Source organism: Cydia pomonella, chromosome 13, assembly GCF_033807575.1.
Source record: "Cydia pomonella isolate Wapato2018A chromosome 13, ilCydPomo1, whole genome shotgun sequence".
In the NCBI taxonomy this organism is placed as follows: domain Eukaryota; kingdom Metazoa; phylum Arthropoda; class Insecta; order Lepidoptera; family Tortricidae; genus Cydia; species Cydia pomonella.
Window position 1 is genome coordinate 14,627,105 of NC_084715.1, and position 19,066 is coordinate 14,646,170.

Below are 19,066 nucleotides of genomic sequence, written 5' to 3' on the forward strand. Positions count from 1 at the left end.
TCTGTGTGTGGTTCGCTGGCAACATTTGCACATGTCCGATTTCGGCATTTCACTTACGTGTTTTGTTTATTTTACTTTTAAAAATTATCTGGATTAGTGATATTATTTATACAATGAAAATCCTGTATGTACTATTTATTTCATTGACTATAGTAAATTGTGATGAACATACACATACCTACAAGGATGGCGAGCAAGTGGTGCTATGGATGAACACTGTGGGCCCATACCACAATCGCCAGGAGACGTATGCGTATTTTTCGCTACCGTTTTGTGTCGGAACCAAAGTAACAATCGGGCACTACCATGAAACTTTATCGGAAGCGCTTCAAGGTGTGGAGCTTGAATTTAGTGGACTTGACATTACCTACAAGGACAAAGTTCCTGCACAACAGTTTTGCGCTATAGAACTTACTGAGCAGTCGTATAAAGCCCTCGTGTATGCAGTGAAGAACCACTACTGGTACCAAATGTACATTGATGACCTGCCTATTTGGGGAATCGTTGGCGAAGTTGATGGTGACAGCTACTATATCTGGACTCACAAAAAGTTTGATATTGGCTACAATGGGAACAGAATAGTTGAAGTAAACCTTACTGCGGAAAATAAGGAGCGCCTTACACCGGATGCAAAAATTCCGTTCACATATGAAGTCAATTGGAAGCAAAGCAATATTAAGTTTGAAGACAGGTTTGATAAGTACTTGGATCCCAACTTTTTCCAGCACAGGATCCACTGGTTCAGCATCTTCAACAGCTTCATGATGGTGATATTTTTGGTGGGGCTGGTGTCTATGATTCTTATGAGGACTCTCCGTAAAGACTATGCCAGATACTCTAAGGATGATGACCTGGATGATTTAGAGAAAGACTTGGGAGATGAGTATGGTTGGAAACAAGTACATGGTGATGTGTTCCGTCCTGTTCCTCACTTGGGGTTATTCTCTGCTTTAGTAGGAGCTGGCTATCAGCTTACCACTGTGACCTTGGCTGTCATTATATTCACTATATTTGGTGAACTTTATACTGAGAGGGGTTCATTATTGTCTACTGCTATTTTCATTTATGCTGCAACTTCTCCAGTGAATGGGTATTTTGGGGGCTCTTTGTATGCCAGGATGGGTGGTAAGCTATGGATCAAGCAGATGCTCCTCTCTGCTTTCTTACTCCCTGTACTAGTCTGTGGTACTGCATTCTTTATTAATTTTATTGCTATGTATTATCATGCTTCAAGAGCTATTCCATTTGGCAGCATGGTGGCTGTGATGTCCATTTGCACTTTTGTTATTCTGCCGCTGACTTTAGTAGGCACTGTTCTGGGCCGTAACTTAGCTGGTCAACCAGACTATCCTTGCCGTATCAATGCTGTCCCTCGGCCCATACCAGAAAAGAAGTGGTTTATGGAACCATTCATAATTATCATCATGGGTGGTATTTTACCTTTTGGTTCAATATTTATTGAGATGTACTTCATATTCACATCTTTCTGGGCTTACAAAATTTACTATGTGTACGGATTTATGTTGCTTGTGTTTGTGATCCTTATGATAGTGACAGTGTGTGTAACCATTGTTTGCACATACTTTTTGTTGAATGCCGAGGACTACCGCTGGCAGTGGACTAGCTTCCTCTCCGCCGGAAGTACAGCTCTCTATGTATACTTGTATTCCTTCTATTACTTCCTGTTCAAAACGAAAATGTATGGTCTATTTCAAACCACTTTTTACTTTGGCTACATGGCTCTCTTCAGTTTAGCTCTTGGAATAATTTGCGGGACTGTAGGCTACATTGGCACAAGTATTTTTGTTAGGAAAATTTATTCGACTGTAAAGATCGATTGAACACAAATTACTAGGTTGTCAATTTTAATTTGATATGGCACTGTTATTCCAATTGGAATAGTGTTCTAAATGTTTTATTTGTTGATTTGGTTTATCTATTAAGAATTGGTTACAAAAAACGTGAGAGTTACTACAGATGTGCAAGATGCGGAAAGTTTCCAAAAAGTTGGAAAAAATCTCGGAAATTTCCGGAAAATTACACAGGCAATAAAGGAAACTTTCCTTTTGGAAATGGGAAATTTAAATTTTCCGATGGCACACCAGTAAGAGGAACTGTGAATAATGAAAATAATTAATTAGGCTTGTCCTATTGTGTTAATGAGTTTTGGCTCAACATTCCTAAATATCTAGCTGCTAAAATTAAGTAATTTCTCGAGTTATAATTTACACACACAAGAAACCCATTGATTTGTATTCATTTGTCAAACTTTTATTACATAATTATCACAGTTTTGCTTTAAAAATCGCAACTTTAAAGAGTTCATAGCAATATATTTTTACCTAAAATAGAGTGCAGTCATTGAATCATTGTTGGTGGGTTATTTCTATGTATTAAATTATAAAAACATGTGGTTAAGAGTCACACACTGCCATGTTTGGTTTTGCCGGAATGAGTTGCTGACCATTAAGTTCAATGACTATTATATTTAGAGAACTCACTCTAATTACATTTAAGACTTAAATACCTATACTATGTAAAATAAAGTATCTAGTTTTATTGTCTAAGTGATGGCCTCCTATGGGGCAAGGAATGTGGAATGTGTAAGGCATCGTGTCAGGCCAAGCGGTGCTAATATTAAACTATGTCTAAGTTACTTCTATGTCCCTTAGAAATTGTAAATATTGTCTTATCCTCTACTTAGATACATTAACTTCTCAACTTTATCGTGCATTGATATTGATATATTCACCTATCATGAGATTATGGTATTTAATATTCATAACTTTGCAGCTCTTCTGTGCTGTAATATTTCCCAAATATAATTTGTATGTATTATATTGTAAAACTAAGATTTTGTTGGTTTTTCAAAGTAGTCAAAAGATTTGTTTTTGTAATTACTATGCCATAACTGTACTGATGTACTTGGTCATGTAAAACAATACAATGTCATTTTAAGAAGAATAGCAATTTTATTTATTATTCTAATAAAGTAATTTACCCATCTGATATGAAACGATGACTGAAAATAAATTAATAATTAAAACTGACAATAAAAATAGTAGCAATTTCTTCATAAACAAGAATGTAGCTTTTATGGGTGAACTATGTTATTGTGAAAAAATATTCTCGTTTATGCCGCTGCAGGACATAATATAATAGTTTGAACTAGTCAAGTTATCTACATAGTCGCGTGTAATCTATAATGACTTTGCCCGAATATATGTATTGAATTTTCCCCATTATACAATGCAACAACTCGTCATGTTGAGGCCATCCCACATAATGGAAATAGAACATTTTATTATCAAAATACCCTTGCATCGCTAAGGCAAAAATAACTCTAAAATTTAATTACTGTCTGAATGTATGTTATTCCTGTATTAACCAATGTTGGTGTTTAGGTACTTATACATACCTACTGATAAGGACATAGGTATCTGGCGCTTGATTCATACAAGGAATTGGACGGGGTCATTATAAAAACACTAGATAATATGTGTGGATTAAATTTATACATTATTCACCATCAACAAATGTTTCTACATCGACGGTTCCTTTCCTTGATTTCTTGCCGCCCGCCGACTTGGCGTTGTACGCCTGTGCGGTCCTTTTCCTTAACGCGTTTACATCTTCATTCTCGTCTGTCTGATCGGCCCACTCTAGTACCAACCTCCTTCCGTAAAGATGGGTTGAGTGGCAGAGGGCCTCAAAAGCAGCCTGAAACAAAAGGACAGATCACTAATGGGCTAGGCTAGGGTTAGGTTTCCAAACATAAATGACAATAGAATTTCAACCTTAGCTCTCATACTTAAGGTTCAAATTTAATTAACCCTCGCAAAGATTAAACAGTAATTTAATGACCAAAACGTACAGTGGTGTGCAATAAATTTAAGTGAATTAAATTTTTAAAATTTCTTTATTAAAGACAACATATGGTCCATAAATATGTTAGTTATAGCTGATCAGTTATGTTAGTAGCAACCGTAACCTAATAAATAAAACTTTTTTATAATTTATAAACAATAGCGACTTTGTCCGTTGACCCATTGCCCACAACAGAGGACAATCTAGCTTATTAGCTATCATGTTTAGAATGCTGTTGCTACTCCCGCGAACTCTGTCAAGCAGTGAGGTCGTTTTCTTGCGCCATACGGCATAAAAACCGTCTGTGCGCGCCTCGGCGAACATGGACGATGCGCTGCAGAAACGCCGAAGTCTCAACAGCATCCTAAAAGCATTATTGTATTGAATGCGCAAAGCATTGTAAGTTCGCTGAGTATATCTAACCCACAGACTTGACGTATACAATGAATACAATGATGTACAGTAAGCCTTAAAGAGAGTGATTTTGACTTCATCTGTACACCGAGCAAATCTGCGGGATAGCATGTTCGCTCTAACTGACAAGAACAAAAACACTCTAAAGCTCTAATCAAAGGGTTCAACAGCAAAGGGAGCTTCTAGGGCTCAAAAAACACAAAGCCTGTGCGGTGACCAGAATTTTGACTGGACACTAAGTTGAACAAACCCTTTTGTTCGGGTCTGCCTAAAACGTAGTCTGACTAATTCGCGTTATGACAAAACTTCATTTGAAATTCGCTATTCGTCCAAATCGCTATTGACCCATTACTTATATTACCTATTTCGCAATATGTCCCAAACGCAGTAAGCCTAAGTAGCTGTTGGTCCATTTCGCGATACGCCTAATTACATAGTCGCCCCCCAAAGTGTAATGTTTTCAGGGAAGTCACAATTAGTCAGGTTAATAGTTAGGTAGGGTAGGTTAGCTTCAGATGCCCGGAGGGCAAACTACCCAGAAATAGGAGCCTCGCATTTGCGGGGCTCCGTCTAGTTACGTTTAAGAGGAAATGTTTTTGGAAAATAAATTATTAGAAAAAATCTATATTATAGGAGAAGTAACACTAGATTCGCTTTTGGATACAAACTTAATACATAAGTGTAAGTCTTCTTGTGCCAGGTTTGCCATTAACAATTATCTGAAAGTGCCCAAATGATAAGGCTTTCTTTTAGGTCCTGTTTCCTATTGACTATGGATTTAACTACTAGCTTTGGCTCTTAATTGTACCTATAGCTAATATTAAATCGGATTTTTAGTATATAACAAAATACTCTCGTCTCAGAGTGGAAAAATAGGGTGGGGAGGGGCCTTTGCCTAACAGTGGGACATAATAGGCTCATTATAAATAATTTTAGTATACCTTAGCGTCGGCCTTGGAATGGTAGTCCACGAATGCGAAGCCCCGATGTTGATCTGATCCAGGGGATAGTTTTTTCGGCAACCTCAATGTTTTTATTTCACCAAAAGCCCTATAAAAACAATACCTCAGTTAAAAAAGGCGTATCTGCAATTTGCAACATACATTTGATAGCAATCAAGAGTTCAGATAACAGTCTGATTACACTTTGTTTAGTTAGGTATGGTTGGGTACTTGTATTCGTAACTGTTATCTGGAAATTAATTACCTGAATATTTCTTGTAACTCATTTCTGTTGGCTTGGAATGGAACATTACGAACAAGTATCTTGGTGCCATTTTGAGCAGTATGTTTGGTGTCCTTTTTATTTGTCTTAACTTCAGTTCTGAAACAAAAAAATAGTACCTAATCATAATAATGTACTCAATTATTTACACTTGATATTAGAATTTGTAAAACAAGATATTGTAAAGGCAGAAAAATGTAGAAATGTATTACACGGATGTAGAATAGTAATGCACATTGTATAATAATGTACAACCCTATGTCAATAATTACACTCTTTTATAACGATCTCATTATCTTCAAAACAAAACTATGAAACTACTTAACTAGTAAGATACTAAAATATAACAGGTTAGACTGGACCATTGCTGTTCAGTAGTTAGGTACCTAATAATAATAAAAATAAAGGAGATAAAAATAATAATTGATACTAACGTGTTTCCCCGCTCCGATCTCTTTAATTCCAATGTTTTGCCGTCTAAAGTGGAACTCTGTAGCTCTTTCAAAGCTTCATTGGCATGGGCTTTCTTGTAGAACTGGACGAAACCGTAACCCATAGATAAGAAATGACCAGGATTTTTCGGATCCTTTTTTTTTGCTATAGTTACACTGTGTAACTTCCCGCAACCTTGGAAATGCTGTGAAAATAAATTATACATTGTTTATCAAGTACTGCACAAGATTTTCGGTAAAAAATATACCACCTAAATATTAGTAGTTTCTACCTGTTTTAGGCTATCCTCAGTTGTTTTGAAATTAAGGTTCTTAACAAATAGCACGGTATCGTTTTCGGGATCTCCCATTTCCGCCACTTCTTCCTCTACTTTTTCAGGTTTAGTTTCTATCTCTTCTGTTTCTATTATTTCACTCTGATTCGTTTTCGGCTTCTCACGTTTCCTCTTTTCACTTGTTTTCGGTTCATCTTCGATAACAGGCTGCTTATGATCCGCTTCTGATTTCTCTGTCGTTTTAACAAACACATTCTCGGGTGCCCACTCCAAATACAATGGCGCGTTTTTGAATTGTGAGTAAGCTAATTTAGTAAAGGCCTTTTTGGCTTCGAACGGTTCGATGAAATCGACTAGAGCAGATATGCCGTGTTTCGGCATGAGGAATCTGGCTATGTGGCCGTGTTTTGCAAACAATGCTTTGAGTTCTCCGTTATCGGTGTTTGCTGGTAAATTCTTGACGAGTATACATGTTTTCGATCTCTTTTTAGATACCTACAAAAGCGAAATATTATTATGATTATTTTCAAGTATATGTATCATACGTTGTATATGTACTTATATGTAAGTCTTCATTTTGATGTTTATGTCTTTGATAAAAAAAAATATATTTAATGAGACGTGGGAGAAAGAAAGAAATAATTAGTTTTTTTATGGTTAGTAAAAAAAGTGGTATCTACTGGTAAATAGATAGATATGTGTCATAAGCTAGAATTACCGCTCACTATTATACATAGACAGCCCTTATGTTTATTTCACATCATGGTCATAAAAAGGTATACTTACTGTATTGAAGGCGTCTAAATATACTCCATTGTTTTCCAAGAAATGCCTAGTTTCAGAGACCAACTGGGTCTCGCCAAGCGCCAGTCTTACAGCGGCACTTGTAGCTAAAATAACAATATTGTTTAAATTAAAAATACCAAATTTGCAGTCGGCAAAATTAATGAAAGTATATCGACATCAATTACCAGTTACTATTGTCTAAATAAATTAATTTGTAATCAAAACATTACCCAGCAATTAATAACATACTATTATGTCATTGATAATCGGAACAAACAATCTATCATCAGACGACCGGTTTGGCCTAGTGGGTAGTGACCCTGCCTACGAAGCTGATGGTCCCGGGTTTAAATCCTGGTAAGGGCATGTATTCGTGTGATGAGCATGGATATTTGTTCCTGAGTCATGGGTGTTTTCTATGTGTTTAAGTATTTATAAATATTTATATATTATATATATCGTTGTCTAAGTACCCTCAACACAAGCCTTATTGAGCTTACTGTGGGACTTAGTCAATTTGTGTAATAATGTCCTATAATATTTATTTATAATCAATTAATCATCATTTCACTTATGGTGATAACTAGGCTTGGGACTTATGTCCGCAATTTTATAATAATGTGTTAACCATGTAACAACATAAATTCGATATAATTCTTCATAAGTTTTATTCTCAGACTTTGACTTATAAATTTCATTTTAATATATGACGACTTCGTGGTTCTAGAATCCACCCAAAAGGTAAGCACCCAAAAACCCAAGCCTAGTGAATAACACTCTGACATGAGAAAATAGTCGCAAGTGTATCTTTAGAGTTGCATAATGCTGTTCGCATTCCGCTGTTTGACGGCCCCTGGGCTCAATTACATATAAACTTTATAGTGCTTTACTATATACTTAATCTATACCTATAGAGGAGGTTCCTAAACCTACAGAGGTCAGGCCTCCTCTTAAGACTATTAGAACATCGGGATTGGGCTTCAGCAGAGCTCAACGCGCTATATGAAATATATGAAACTGATATTTCTTTAATGTGACGTCACTAATCAAGACCAACACAACTGTCGATTACCATTTACTATTTACACGAGTATTCAACAGTGCTTGTTGTTACTTGAATATCTAAAGAATATTTTGAATCTTGAGTCTGAATCTGCTAACAGCTGAAGCTCTCAGGGTAAAAATGGCGTAGCACGTATAGCAAGCAAGCACACTCACACAAGCACAGTCACTTTATCCGCAAGCGATTAAATAAATGATTTGATTTCTTTGACCTACCTTAAAGAAACGTACGCTGTAGGTTTACGTTATTAATTTCTAAGTCATGCAATCATCTAGATCAGTGGGCCTACCGCGAAAACCGAATTTCGCAAATTGCGGGGATCTTTCTCTTTTACTCTCACTAAGACGTAATTAGAGTGACAGAGAAAAATGCCCGCAATTGACGAACTTTGATTTTCGCAGTTGTAGCCCAGAGGATCCCACAATTTTTTCGCTTATCCTCACCAGCAAGCAAATATTTTTAAGCTTTCGTAAACCATGTGGAAACTTCAGATTTAGTTAGCTAAAACGTAAACTTACTTTTATTATCGTCGCTGAGGAGTTGTTCCTTGGTGGTGTTGTAGTTAGCCGCCACCACGTCCGCGACGGCGTTGGCGCCCAAGAACAGAGAGTTCCAGTTGTGGGAGGATTTCGCTTCCTTCCGTAATTTCTTTGCCTTTTTCTCTTTGAATGTGAGGCCCTCTAAAAATGTGAATATAATTCGGTCGAATATTTTCATTGTCATAATTATGGTCGCTATCATAGATACATACCGGAATAAATATAAAATGTCTCAGCACGACTTTATTGTTAAGGCGTTAAAGCTCATGTTAAAGCGCAGTTGTTTTGCGCGGTAAGCGCATTGTCATTTTCCCCACATTCCGTGATCGTATGCTTTCAACGCTGCGTCTATTATATATTATATTATATACGACGTGTTTTTATTGAATTCCGTTAACTCCGGGGTATGGGTAAGTACGTTTAATGAAACTAAATAGCATAAATAATTAAACATATATATATATAATGTTTTATTTATTTTTTATTTGTATAAAAAGTATTTTATGTTGCATATAGCGTTGTTGTAACGCGGGCATTACATTTAATTCAACCAAACAATTGAAAACGATGACATATCAATGTCATTTCGAACAGCAATCGTCCGAGATAGTATTTACGTTTAGTAGCAAATGTAAACACTCGTACTAAAATCAATATGTAAACAGGCCCTAAGGCTAGTGTATACGCACGTGGGGGCCTGATAAGATAAAAATAAATTATTGATTATCTCCGAAATGGAGTTAATTAGAATACCGGTGTCTTTGAGAAAGTTACTTAATTTAAACTCAAGAATGCACCCTTGAAATTAACAGAAATAAAAAAAAAACACGGTGTACGTGCGATACGTGCACATCAATGTCCACTTGTGTTTGGTCCTTTTTTGAAAGTGTTCATCGAGTTTATTTTTAAAGGAGTTTACTGAGAGTGCATTGATCACTGATTCGGGCAAACTGTTTCGCACTTTACTGCGCCGTAAAGTGCCAATTACATCCACACTTTATCAGGCCTTAGGACCTACCGCGAAAACCGAAATTCGCAAATTGCGGGAATCTCTCACTATAAACGAAATTAGAGTGATAGAGAAAAATACCCGCGATTGACGAACTTCGATTTTCGCGTTTATAGCCCTGATGTCAGGCCCGACGTCGGTCCGGAGCAAGAGTATTTTTCCGTTTCACCAAATATCAGCACATCGTTTAAAATATTGAAATGTAAAAAATGGTGCATATGCAAGAAAAATGATGCGGGATTGTTTTCGGGCCTGACTATCGGGAAGTCTGGATGTAATTGGCGCTTTAGATAGGAAGTGTCGTCTAGTGTTGCTACTACTCTACTAACTAGCTTCTATCGGCACAATAGCATAAAACAACCGCGCGCTTTTGATGGTTTTGATGGCAATTGTACAGATATTGGCTAACGTAAAATATAAGTTATTGTGTTATATTATATAACACAATAAACGAGAGAAAAATTCAATAATAAAACTCCGGATGGTTTAACGGGTATTATTGCTTGTAAGATATTTTTAAGTAAAACACATGCCGAAAACAAATGTGTTCTGTTTTCGAAAGATAATAATCTGTAATCGCTTTTTGTTTTTTTTTTTTTAACTAACCGTCATCGCTATCCTCGGCCTTCTCTGTCTTCGCGGGCAGTAGATGCAGCATGCGGCCGCAGAAAGCGGTGCCATCTAGCGCGGTATACGCGGCAACTGCGTGCTCGGGCATCATGAACGTGACTGTGGCGAAGCCTTTCGGTTGCCGCGTTACCGCGTCTATAGGCAGGTTCGTCTCTGCTAGGGGACCTAGAGAGAGATGAAGGAATATGGTTATACCATTCCTAAGTATAATTATAATGTATTTTTACGAAAACTTAGTCACATACTTAGAACTATTAAAGTTTAAAGCACATTTATTGCCAGCGACCCGCTAGGCGGGGTCTCTGTTCGTAAGCGTTTTTCGTTACATACGGTTTTTTTTGTGTTATAGGATACGTTCGTACAGTAGCGTGTAGTTTTCGCGGGACCCCCAAAATGCGAGGGCCCCATTCGCCCGGCACGCCTAGCTACGCCATTGCGTATTAGCGTTTCACCTAGGTGTAATGCTTTATAAATAAATGGAATTAGTAAATGTAATTTTACTCCTTACCAAATTTTTCAAAAAGACTGGTAAGTTCTTCTTCAGACACGATGTATGGAAGGTTCCGTATAAATATACTGCCGCTTTCGCCGATAGATTCTTCATTACCTTGGGCCTAAACAATTCCAAAATTAACAAGTAAATTTTGCATACAAAATAGCTATATGTAAAGTTTTCAGACGAAGAAAACCACTTCGGTGGATAACAATAAAGATAAATTCTAATTGAGTCCATCTGAATAGATTGAGTCCAATTTTGGCAATTAGTTGAAAAACTAGTTGACTTCATCAACTAGGTTTTTGCTTTCACTGAAGAGAAAAAGGCATTCGCGTCAATGGAATCTAGTCAGTTGAATTGTCGATCAACGAAAGTATCTTCTAAGGTCCGACCGAGAACGCTTTTTTTGTCTCGGCCGAGACCGAGATTCAATGGGATTCTCGGTCGAGACCGAGAACTTAGGTATAAAATAGAAAAAAAAAATACGAATTTTGCACTAAAAATGTTTTTATAATCGAAATTCGACTCATAGGTAATCAATTCGTAGCGCTATTAAATAGTATTTTTAGGGTTCCGTAGCCAAAATGGCAAAAATGGAACCCTTATAGTTTAGTCATGTCCTTATGTCTGTCGGTCTGTGCGTATGTCACAACCATTTTACTCATAAAGTATACAATATATTTTATAAACAAATTTGGAACGTAAGAAGCGCTGGTGGCCTAGCGGTAAGAGCGCGCGACTTGCAATCCGGAGGTCGCGTGTTCAAACCCCGGCTCGTACCAATGAGTTTTTCGGAACTTATGTACGAAATATCATTTGATATTTACCAGTCGCTTTTCGGTGAAGGAAAACATCGTGAAGTAACCGGACTTATCCTAACAAGGCATAGTTTACCCTTTGGGTTGGAAGGTCAGATGGCAGTCGCTTTCATAAAAACTAGTGCCTACGCCAAATCTTGGGATTAGTTATCAAGCTGACCCCAGGCTCCCATGAGCCGTGGAAAAATGCCGGGACAACGCGAGGAAGAAGAAACAAATTTAGAACGTAGGTGTAAATGTATTATGTAAGTTGATTCTTAGTTAAGAAAAAAAAATGTAAAATTTATTTTCAAATATAGGTACTTCATACAAATGTAACTAAAAGTTAGAAATGATTCATGTGGCTCATCATTAGATAGGTCTTTAAAAATACATAAAGATTGCTAAAAATGTTTTTTTTTATTAAGTCAATATTTTTGGAAATAATTGCTCCAAAAAAAAAATAGTGTGATCTCCTCTAACTTTTGGACCGCGAGGGCAAAACCATTTTCAAAATATCTAAATAATAAAGCTTCATTAGCAAATAATTTTTCAGGAAAATTATTTAGAATATGGTCGGTTAAGCCATTTAAGAATTATAAAAAAACTGATCTTATTAAAACGACGAAAGTGCCACTAACATACGCTCTTTTGCTTGTAGTTGTACGGCTTTTTTGTATTGTGTGAAGGTACGGAACCTTCTATTATGCGTGGTCCGACACGCACTTGGGTGGTTTTTTTCAGTATGGATGTGCACTTAGATGGTTTTTTCAGTATGGATGTGCACAAAAAGAGGTACACCAATAATAATCAAAATAAAGAGTTATATATTGTAACCCAAAAAATTCGCTACAGGTGTCGTTTTGACTTACCTACTGCTTAGTTTTTTCCCGTTAACACAAATATATTTTGTATCAAAATATCATCATTATAATCATTATAATCATTCTTTATTGCAACCATGGTACAGTATAGATGTTATACAATATGATATACAATGTCTCACATGGACCCTGCAAGGGCACAGCATATAATATTTTATTATTCATAACTCATAACATATTATCATATTATCAAAATTATCTACTTATTTAAGAAAGTCATGAAGCAATTCTTATATTACACATGAGATCACTAATAAATGTCAAACAAATAAATTAATTAATGTACAATATTCATAATACAGATTTAGTTTTTGGTTATAAATTTAGGTAAGTTTGTAAATAAATGTCATTGTTTTCATTAAGTATAGTTAATTATAATTGCTTAGAAGGTGTCTGTAACATCATCATCAAAAAATCCATCCAGTGTCATCTTCCACTCACAAAAAGTTAATCTAAGTTACATCCCGAGCACAATATACACTCATTTATTTATCAATAACAACAACCACAAACGAAAGGACCCAAATGAAATGAACAAGTCTTTAATTGCAACCGCGCCTATCCGATCCCAACACTTAGTGTTTGGTAAGTAATTGGCTTAAAATGTGGGTAAGAAACCAATCAAAATCACAAAAAAGTGGCTGTGACATAATCGGACAGACAGACAGACGGATATGACGAATTTATAAGGGTTCCGTTTTTTGCCATTTGGCTACGGAACCCTAAAAACGTCACACCAATCGGGCGATGCAACCAACGGGTGGCTTGGCTTAACGGGTGCTTCAAATTCACCAATGATAACTCATTGCCTAGTCTCGGTCGGACCTTAGTATCTTCCAATCAACGTCGACTAACACCATCTCGTTTTCGACTCTTTGCTGTTGCGTCGCGCTCGCACTGGCGTCAAAGGAATCGGGTTGAGTTGAATCAATGAATGAAAGGAATGTTGATCTCAACTATACTGCCTGCCATTAGCTTAGCGTTCCATTTCCATTACGTTTGTACGTTAAAGTCGTCAACTAGTTGAGCCTGTTACACAAAACGTTTCGTTCGTTGACGAACGAAGAACGTTTTATCAACTAGTTCGTTGAATCAACGACCACCATTAGTTAGGTTCATGGATAAGATATTGATAAGTTACCTCTTGTTTTTTTCGTTTTACATCATTCTCCTCTTCTTCTGCCGCTTTCTTGGCCTTGTCTTCATATTTACTGACATGAACGCGATTATTTCCTGAATAACATATACATACGTAAATATAAATTGCTTTTTTGTCATTGCATTCATATCAAGTGATCAATAGTAGAAGAGGTGTAGCAGGCGCGGATCCAGCCCTCAAAAAAGGTTGTGGTCACAGCACAGCCACCCGAAAATCGGCCAAGTGCGAGTCGGAGTCCGAACTCGTTCATGAACAATCATGACTCTCTACCGATTTCAATAGACTGAAAGTGTGACATCACAAGGCTATTAGGGGGCTATCTTATAAATTTTTCGCAGATACCCGATTCTCAGACAACGTTTCGCAGGTCAACGTTTCATAGAGGGATTTATTGGTAGATCTAACTTTTAGTCAACATTTGCTAGTCTTGGTTCACATACCGTTCAATTCGCTTTTGTGTTAATTAGCAGAACACTGGCAGAACAATTATTGTATGAATTTCGTTTGGCAGAGTAATCTTTTCGTTTAAGGAACTATTAGTAGAGTAAATTTTTTTTAAATATTTATTTGAGTAGGCTAGTCGACAAGTTCAAAATGGTCAAAAATAGGAATAAAAATACTTGAAAAATACCTCATTGGAATTGAAACAATGTCTAGGAAAAAGGTATTCGAATTCGAATCGTATTTTGTTTTTTGTCAATATCTCATAAACTATTAACATTTAACAAATGAAAACAAAAGATTCCCATAGTATTTTTCAAACAGGAAGGGTATGCTGATAGATTCTCATTTGCGCAAAATTGTAAGTATGTCATCTCAATACAATTTTGCGAGATGTGAAGCTTTTAGGATATAAATTGTATGGAGATGATATCTATCAGCGTACCCTTCCCGTTTGAAAAATTATAATGAAGAGAAAATATTCCAATAAAAAATCCAACTCTAGGTACTCTAAACTCTATTCGTTATAGTTTTAATTTAACGTTAAAATAGCCCTTCGCGCCTCATTTTTGGGATGCGCGCGCGGCGTGAAAAAGCGAGTAAGTACGTAACATTAAATATTATTTTAAAGGTAGATTTTTCAACATGATAGGCAATTATTAATTAACACTTTTTTTTCGAACTTTCGTCTTCATTGTAATTTTTTTTAAATGTTATAGTAATTGGCGTAAAAATATTTCGCTTCGTGGAGCCCATCTTATTTATACACCAAGATCGCGTCACAAAAAATTTAATAAAATTAATATTTTGTGTAAAATTTCAGAATAGTAGTGAAAAATGACAAGAAAATTAAAAATCAGGGTAAAATTGTTAAATATAAAACAATATTATAACCAAAGTATCGTTTTTTTTTTATAGCGTGATATTGCTTAGTATGTATATAAGAAGAGCACCGATAACCGAAATATTTTTACGCCAATTATTTGAACATTTTTTTTGTTTGCATTTACGATAATGACGTAAGAACGAGATCTTTTTAAAATTAATTATTCCCTAACTTAGGGCTATTTTTAGCGGTAAATGAAAACTACAATGAATAGAGTTATAGTACTTGGGATTTTTTTATTGGAAATTTCCACTTCTTTAGGAATATTTTATTTTCATTTCTTAAATGTATTATAGTTTATGAGATTCGGCTAAAAACGAAATACCATATTTTTTCATGTATATTTATTTTTAACTTTTGCAATTGTTTATGTGCTAATGCTAAATATACGCTTCGAATACATTTTTCTAGACATTACTTATTCCGAATCTAATGAGGTACAGTCAGCGTCAAATACTTCGTAGCAGTCAAAGTAGCCAAATAGTTCGGTACACCATATATTTAGTATGGTATATGGGTACCACATGTATTTTTAGGAGCAGTATCTAAATTTTTCAACTTGCTGACTAGACTAAAGTTATTTTCGAATAAAGTGACAATTTAATTAAACTTTAACTGACAGTTAAATTAGTAATTTAGCAATTGCGGTAGGTATATCGAAAATGATTTATTGCACTTTTTATACATACGCTACGCTAACTACGCTAAAAAACTCCTACAGCTGTAAATTAAAAGCTGGCAATATTTTTAAATATTGTACTAATATTTGTGAATGTTGAAGATTTCTAAGACTCCATAAACTAAAAGTAATTGCCCTTGTTAGTAAATAATCTTTCTTTATTTTTTACAAATAATTAGGACTCGTGGTGGCGAGAATTTCTAATCGATGATCTGTTTTCGACTTGGGTAAGCGTGACAGTTATCAAACTATCAATTTAAGAAAAGTAAATCCGCGTATCAATGTTATGCCAACCAACTGACTACTCTGTGTAATGCAATTTTTACCAAGATTCCTCTGCCATAGCATCTGGGAAACAAAAATCGACATAATTTTACTCGAAGAATCATTAGGGCAGCCTATTAGGGTTGTGGGCATGCCCATCGTGCCCACAACGGTGGATCCGCCCTTGAGGTGTAGTCTTATAGAAATTTGTCCCTCGAACTTGTCAGCTAAAGTAATCATTAGCGGGTCCACATAGAGCGAGAATATGCGCGAGGCAATTTCCTCACGCACGTGGCCAGTGTAAACGTGCCTCGGCCGAGGAGGCGCGCGCGTTTTCCTCGCCCGAGCGCGCGAAGTCAGTGTATGGCCCAATAAATTATGTAGTAACTGTAGTTGTCACAAGTTGATGTTTAACACTTGAGTTACTACAAAACATATGGCATCACACAGCGCTATCTAGTTCAGCTGTTAATCCCTCTCCTTCATTCAATGACTTTTTGGTTGATATTATAATGTTTTAACCTTTTGACCGCCAAAGACGTCATATGACGCGCGCGGCTACAGCCCAATATCAACCTTCATGCGTACCGACAAGGTTCACGATTACGCGCCGCGTGCGATAGGCGTAGCGTTCAAAAGGTTAAATGATAAACTAGGTTGCATGCCAGCATACATACCTAAAAACAATTTGTCCTTAGCAAGTGCCTTTTTGAACTCTTTCTCAGTTCTAAATCCGACAAAACAGAATCCTGACATTTTTTTTTGTTTAAGCCCGGGTAGTCTGATGGAATAGGGCACCAGGGGCCTAAAGAACTCTTTGATATCCTTCTTCTTGCATGTAAAAGGTAAACCTGTAATCTGTCAGAAATCAGATTAATAATAAAGTTCATAAAAGTGTTTTGTAATTAATTTTGCCTTTTAGTTTCAGTGATTATTGATTGGCAACAAGAACTAAATAAGCGGAGTGTTAATATAAGCCCTACACTGGCAGAGTGTTCTAGGATTTAAAGATATTAAATAAATAAATAAATAAATATTATAGGACATTATTACACAAATTGACTAAGTCCCACAGTAAGCTCAATAAGGCTTGTGTTGAGGGTACTTAGACAACGATATATATAATATATAAATATTTATAAATACTTAAATACATAGAAAACACCCATGACTCAGGAACAAATATCCATGCTCATCACACGAATAAATGCCCTTACCAGGATTTGAACCCGGGACCATCAGCTTCGTAGGCAGGGTCACTACATACTAGGCCAAACCGGTCGTCGATATTAGTTTATCTAACAGTCTTCTAAGTGGTATTAAAAATTGTTGGTACTTACTTTTATGTGGAAGAGAGGCCTATTTCTCACTTTCTTTGGCTTATCTTCTTCAACTAAAGTAGGCTTCTCAGGAGCCTTCTCAGTATAACCATCTACCCTTTTCATCAGCAGTTTCATATACTAAGACAAGAATTTGGACTATTAAATGCAAATTTAATTTTTATAACATGGACATAAAGTTGCTTACCGGGTAAAATTTACAAAAGCAGTCATATTGTCCAAATTAAAGAAATATAAATCAATAATGATTTACCAATTTAATTTATACCTACACATATTTACATTGAGTTACCTCTAAATCACTGATTTGCTTATTGGCTACTTTATCTTGATTGTTTTGGGCACTCTTGGGCTCAGGTGCCTCAGAAGCTTTCTCCTCCGATGCTTTGGGAGCACTCTCATCTTCCATGCCACTGTCATGCTCGTCACTCTTTGCTGCCTCATCTAGGGCTTCTTTGATCCAATTGGTTTTATCATTCATGTGGGCTTCCATGAATTCCATGAATAAGGGGTCATCTTTATGCTACAAAAAATTAAAAAATGGCTAATTTTGTCAATATAATTTGATGTGGGTGGTATCTTGTTGGTAAAATATCTCTCTTCTTCCTCGCGTTGATCGGCATTTTGCCACGGCTCATGGGAGCTTGGGGTCCACTTGACAACTAATCCCAAGATTTGGCATAGGCACTAGTTTTTACGAAAGCGACTGCCATCTGACCTTCCAACCCAGAGGGTAAACTAGGCCTTGTTGGGATTAGTCCGGTTTCCTCACGATGTTTTCCTTCACCGAAAAGCGACTGGTAAATATCGAATGTCTTGTTGGTAAAATATGAAGTCAAGAAAGTCAAGTTCAGTTTGTAATTTTATGTTAAACATTGCTTATTGATGAAGTAAAATATAGGAAGAAGCAACACATTGTGACTTAAGACATATTTTATAAACAGACAATTTATAGTAAGTTTTAATATTGTACCTTTTTAAGCAACTCCAGTATTTTTATTTTATTTCTCTCTTTTTTGTTGAGTTTCTTTTTTTCTTTCTTTTCATCAGGAATATCATTTTTGTGCAGTTTTTTGTAGGCTGTGCTGTCTGGGGCGTACTTGCTCCATGCTCTGGGTTTCTTTTCATCACCTAGGTTAGCACAGATTTCAACTTGAATCTTCATAGAACGCACACATGTTCCATCAAAGTGTTCTCTTGCGGCGGAAGCCTGCTCCTCTGATCGGTATCCCACGAAACCGAAGTTCCTGAACTTGCCATCCTTAGTGTACTTTAGTTGTACATCTGTTACTTCGCCTTTTTGCCCAAAAAGTTCTTTTAAAGAATCAACTGTTACCTATAAAAATCGACGTAATAAGTACATTGTTTAATTGTAAAAGTATGATAATATATATATATATAGCACAGACCTTATTAGGTAGGTTTTTCACAATTAAACGAGACATTTTAAAATATCTTATGATGCCAATTTGTAATTTTATTTAGTTAATTTCAGCACGTGCATTGTGTTTTCGTTCGTACTGTCATTTGTCAAACGACAAGTGTCAAAGTCAAGTCATTTTTTTTTACTTTTATGGCCTGGATGCGAGTCCTTTAAGCCAAAAGTCAAGTTATGTCATGTAGACGATGCGTTCAGTAGTTCAGTTTCATGCATTTATTGAACAATATGACTTTAGATCAAAGAGTAAAGTAATATAGGAACTTTAGATTAAGAAATTAATAATGATTTGGATTCAACAGTAGAACTAATCGTTTTAATATATTTTGTCGATTTTGCTTTTGTCTTGTTGTTTCAGTATCGGTTTCACTGATTTTTGATAGCCGTCGAAATTTTTGTATATTTTTTGCTATCTGAATGTAG

The 19,066-nt window shown here is 36.1% G+C and overlaps 2 protein-coding genes across 2 annotated transcripts; one reads left to right on the top strand and one right to left on the bottom strand.

Annotated features, from left to right (window-relative positions):
* Positions 1-12: 12 nt before the first annotated feature.
* LOC133524365 (transmembrane 9 superfamily member 3) lies at positions 13-2,964 on the top strand. Its single transcript, XM_061860344.1, has one exon. The coding sequence runs from the start codon at positions 114-116 to the stop codon at positions 1,839-1,841; it is 1,728 nt and encodes a 575-aa protein (XP_061716328.1). The 5' UTR covers positions 13-113; the 3' UTR covers positions 1,842-2,964.
* A 532-nt stretch (positions 2,965-3,496) lies between these two features.
* On the bottom strand, positions 3,497-18,954 carry LOC133524360 (probable RNA-binding protein 19). The gene is made up of 15 exons (XM_061860338.1): positions 18,615-18,954; positions 18,179-18,541; positions 17,498-17,728; positions 17,206-17,325; positions 16,543-16,723; positions 13,578-13,669; positions 10,768-10,873; positions 10,236-10,424; positions 8,600-8,761; positions 7,019-7,122; positions 6,230-6,727; positions 5,940-6,142; positions 5,488-5,604; positions 5,223-5,331; positions 3,497-3,720 (listed from the first exon to the last, which is right to left on the bottom strand). Exons 1-15 carry the CDS (start codon positions 18,648-18,650, stop codon positions 3,520-3,522), a joined length of 2,712 nt encoding a protein of 903 aa, XP_061716322.1. The 5' UTR covers positions 18,651-18,954; the 3' UTR covers positions 3,497-3,519.
* Positions 18,955-19,066: the final 112 nt, after the last annotated feature.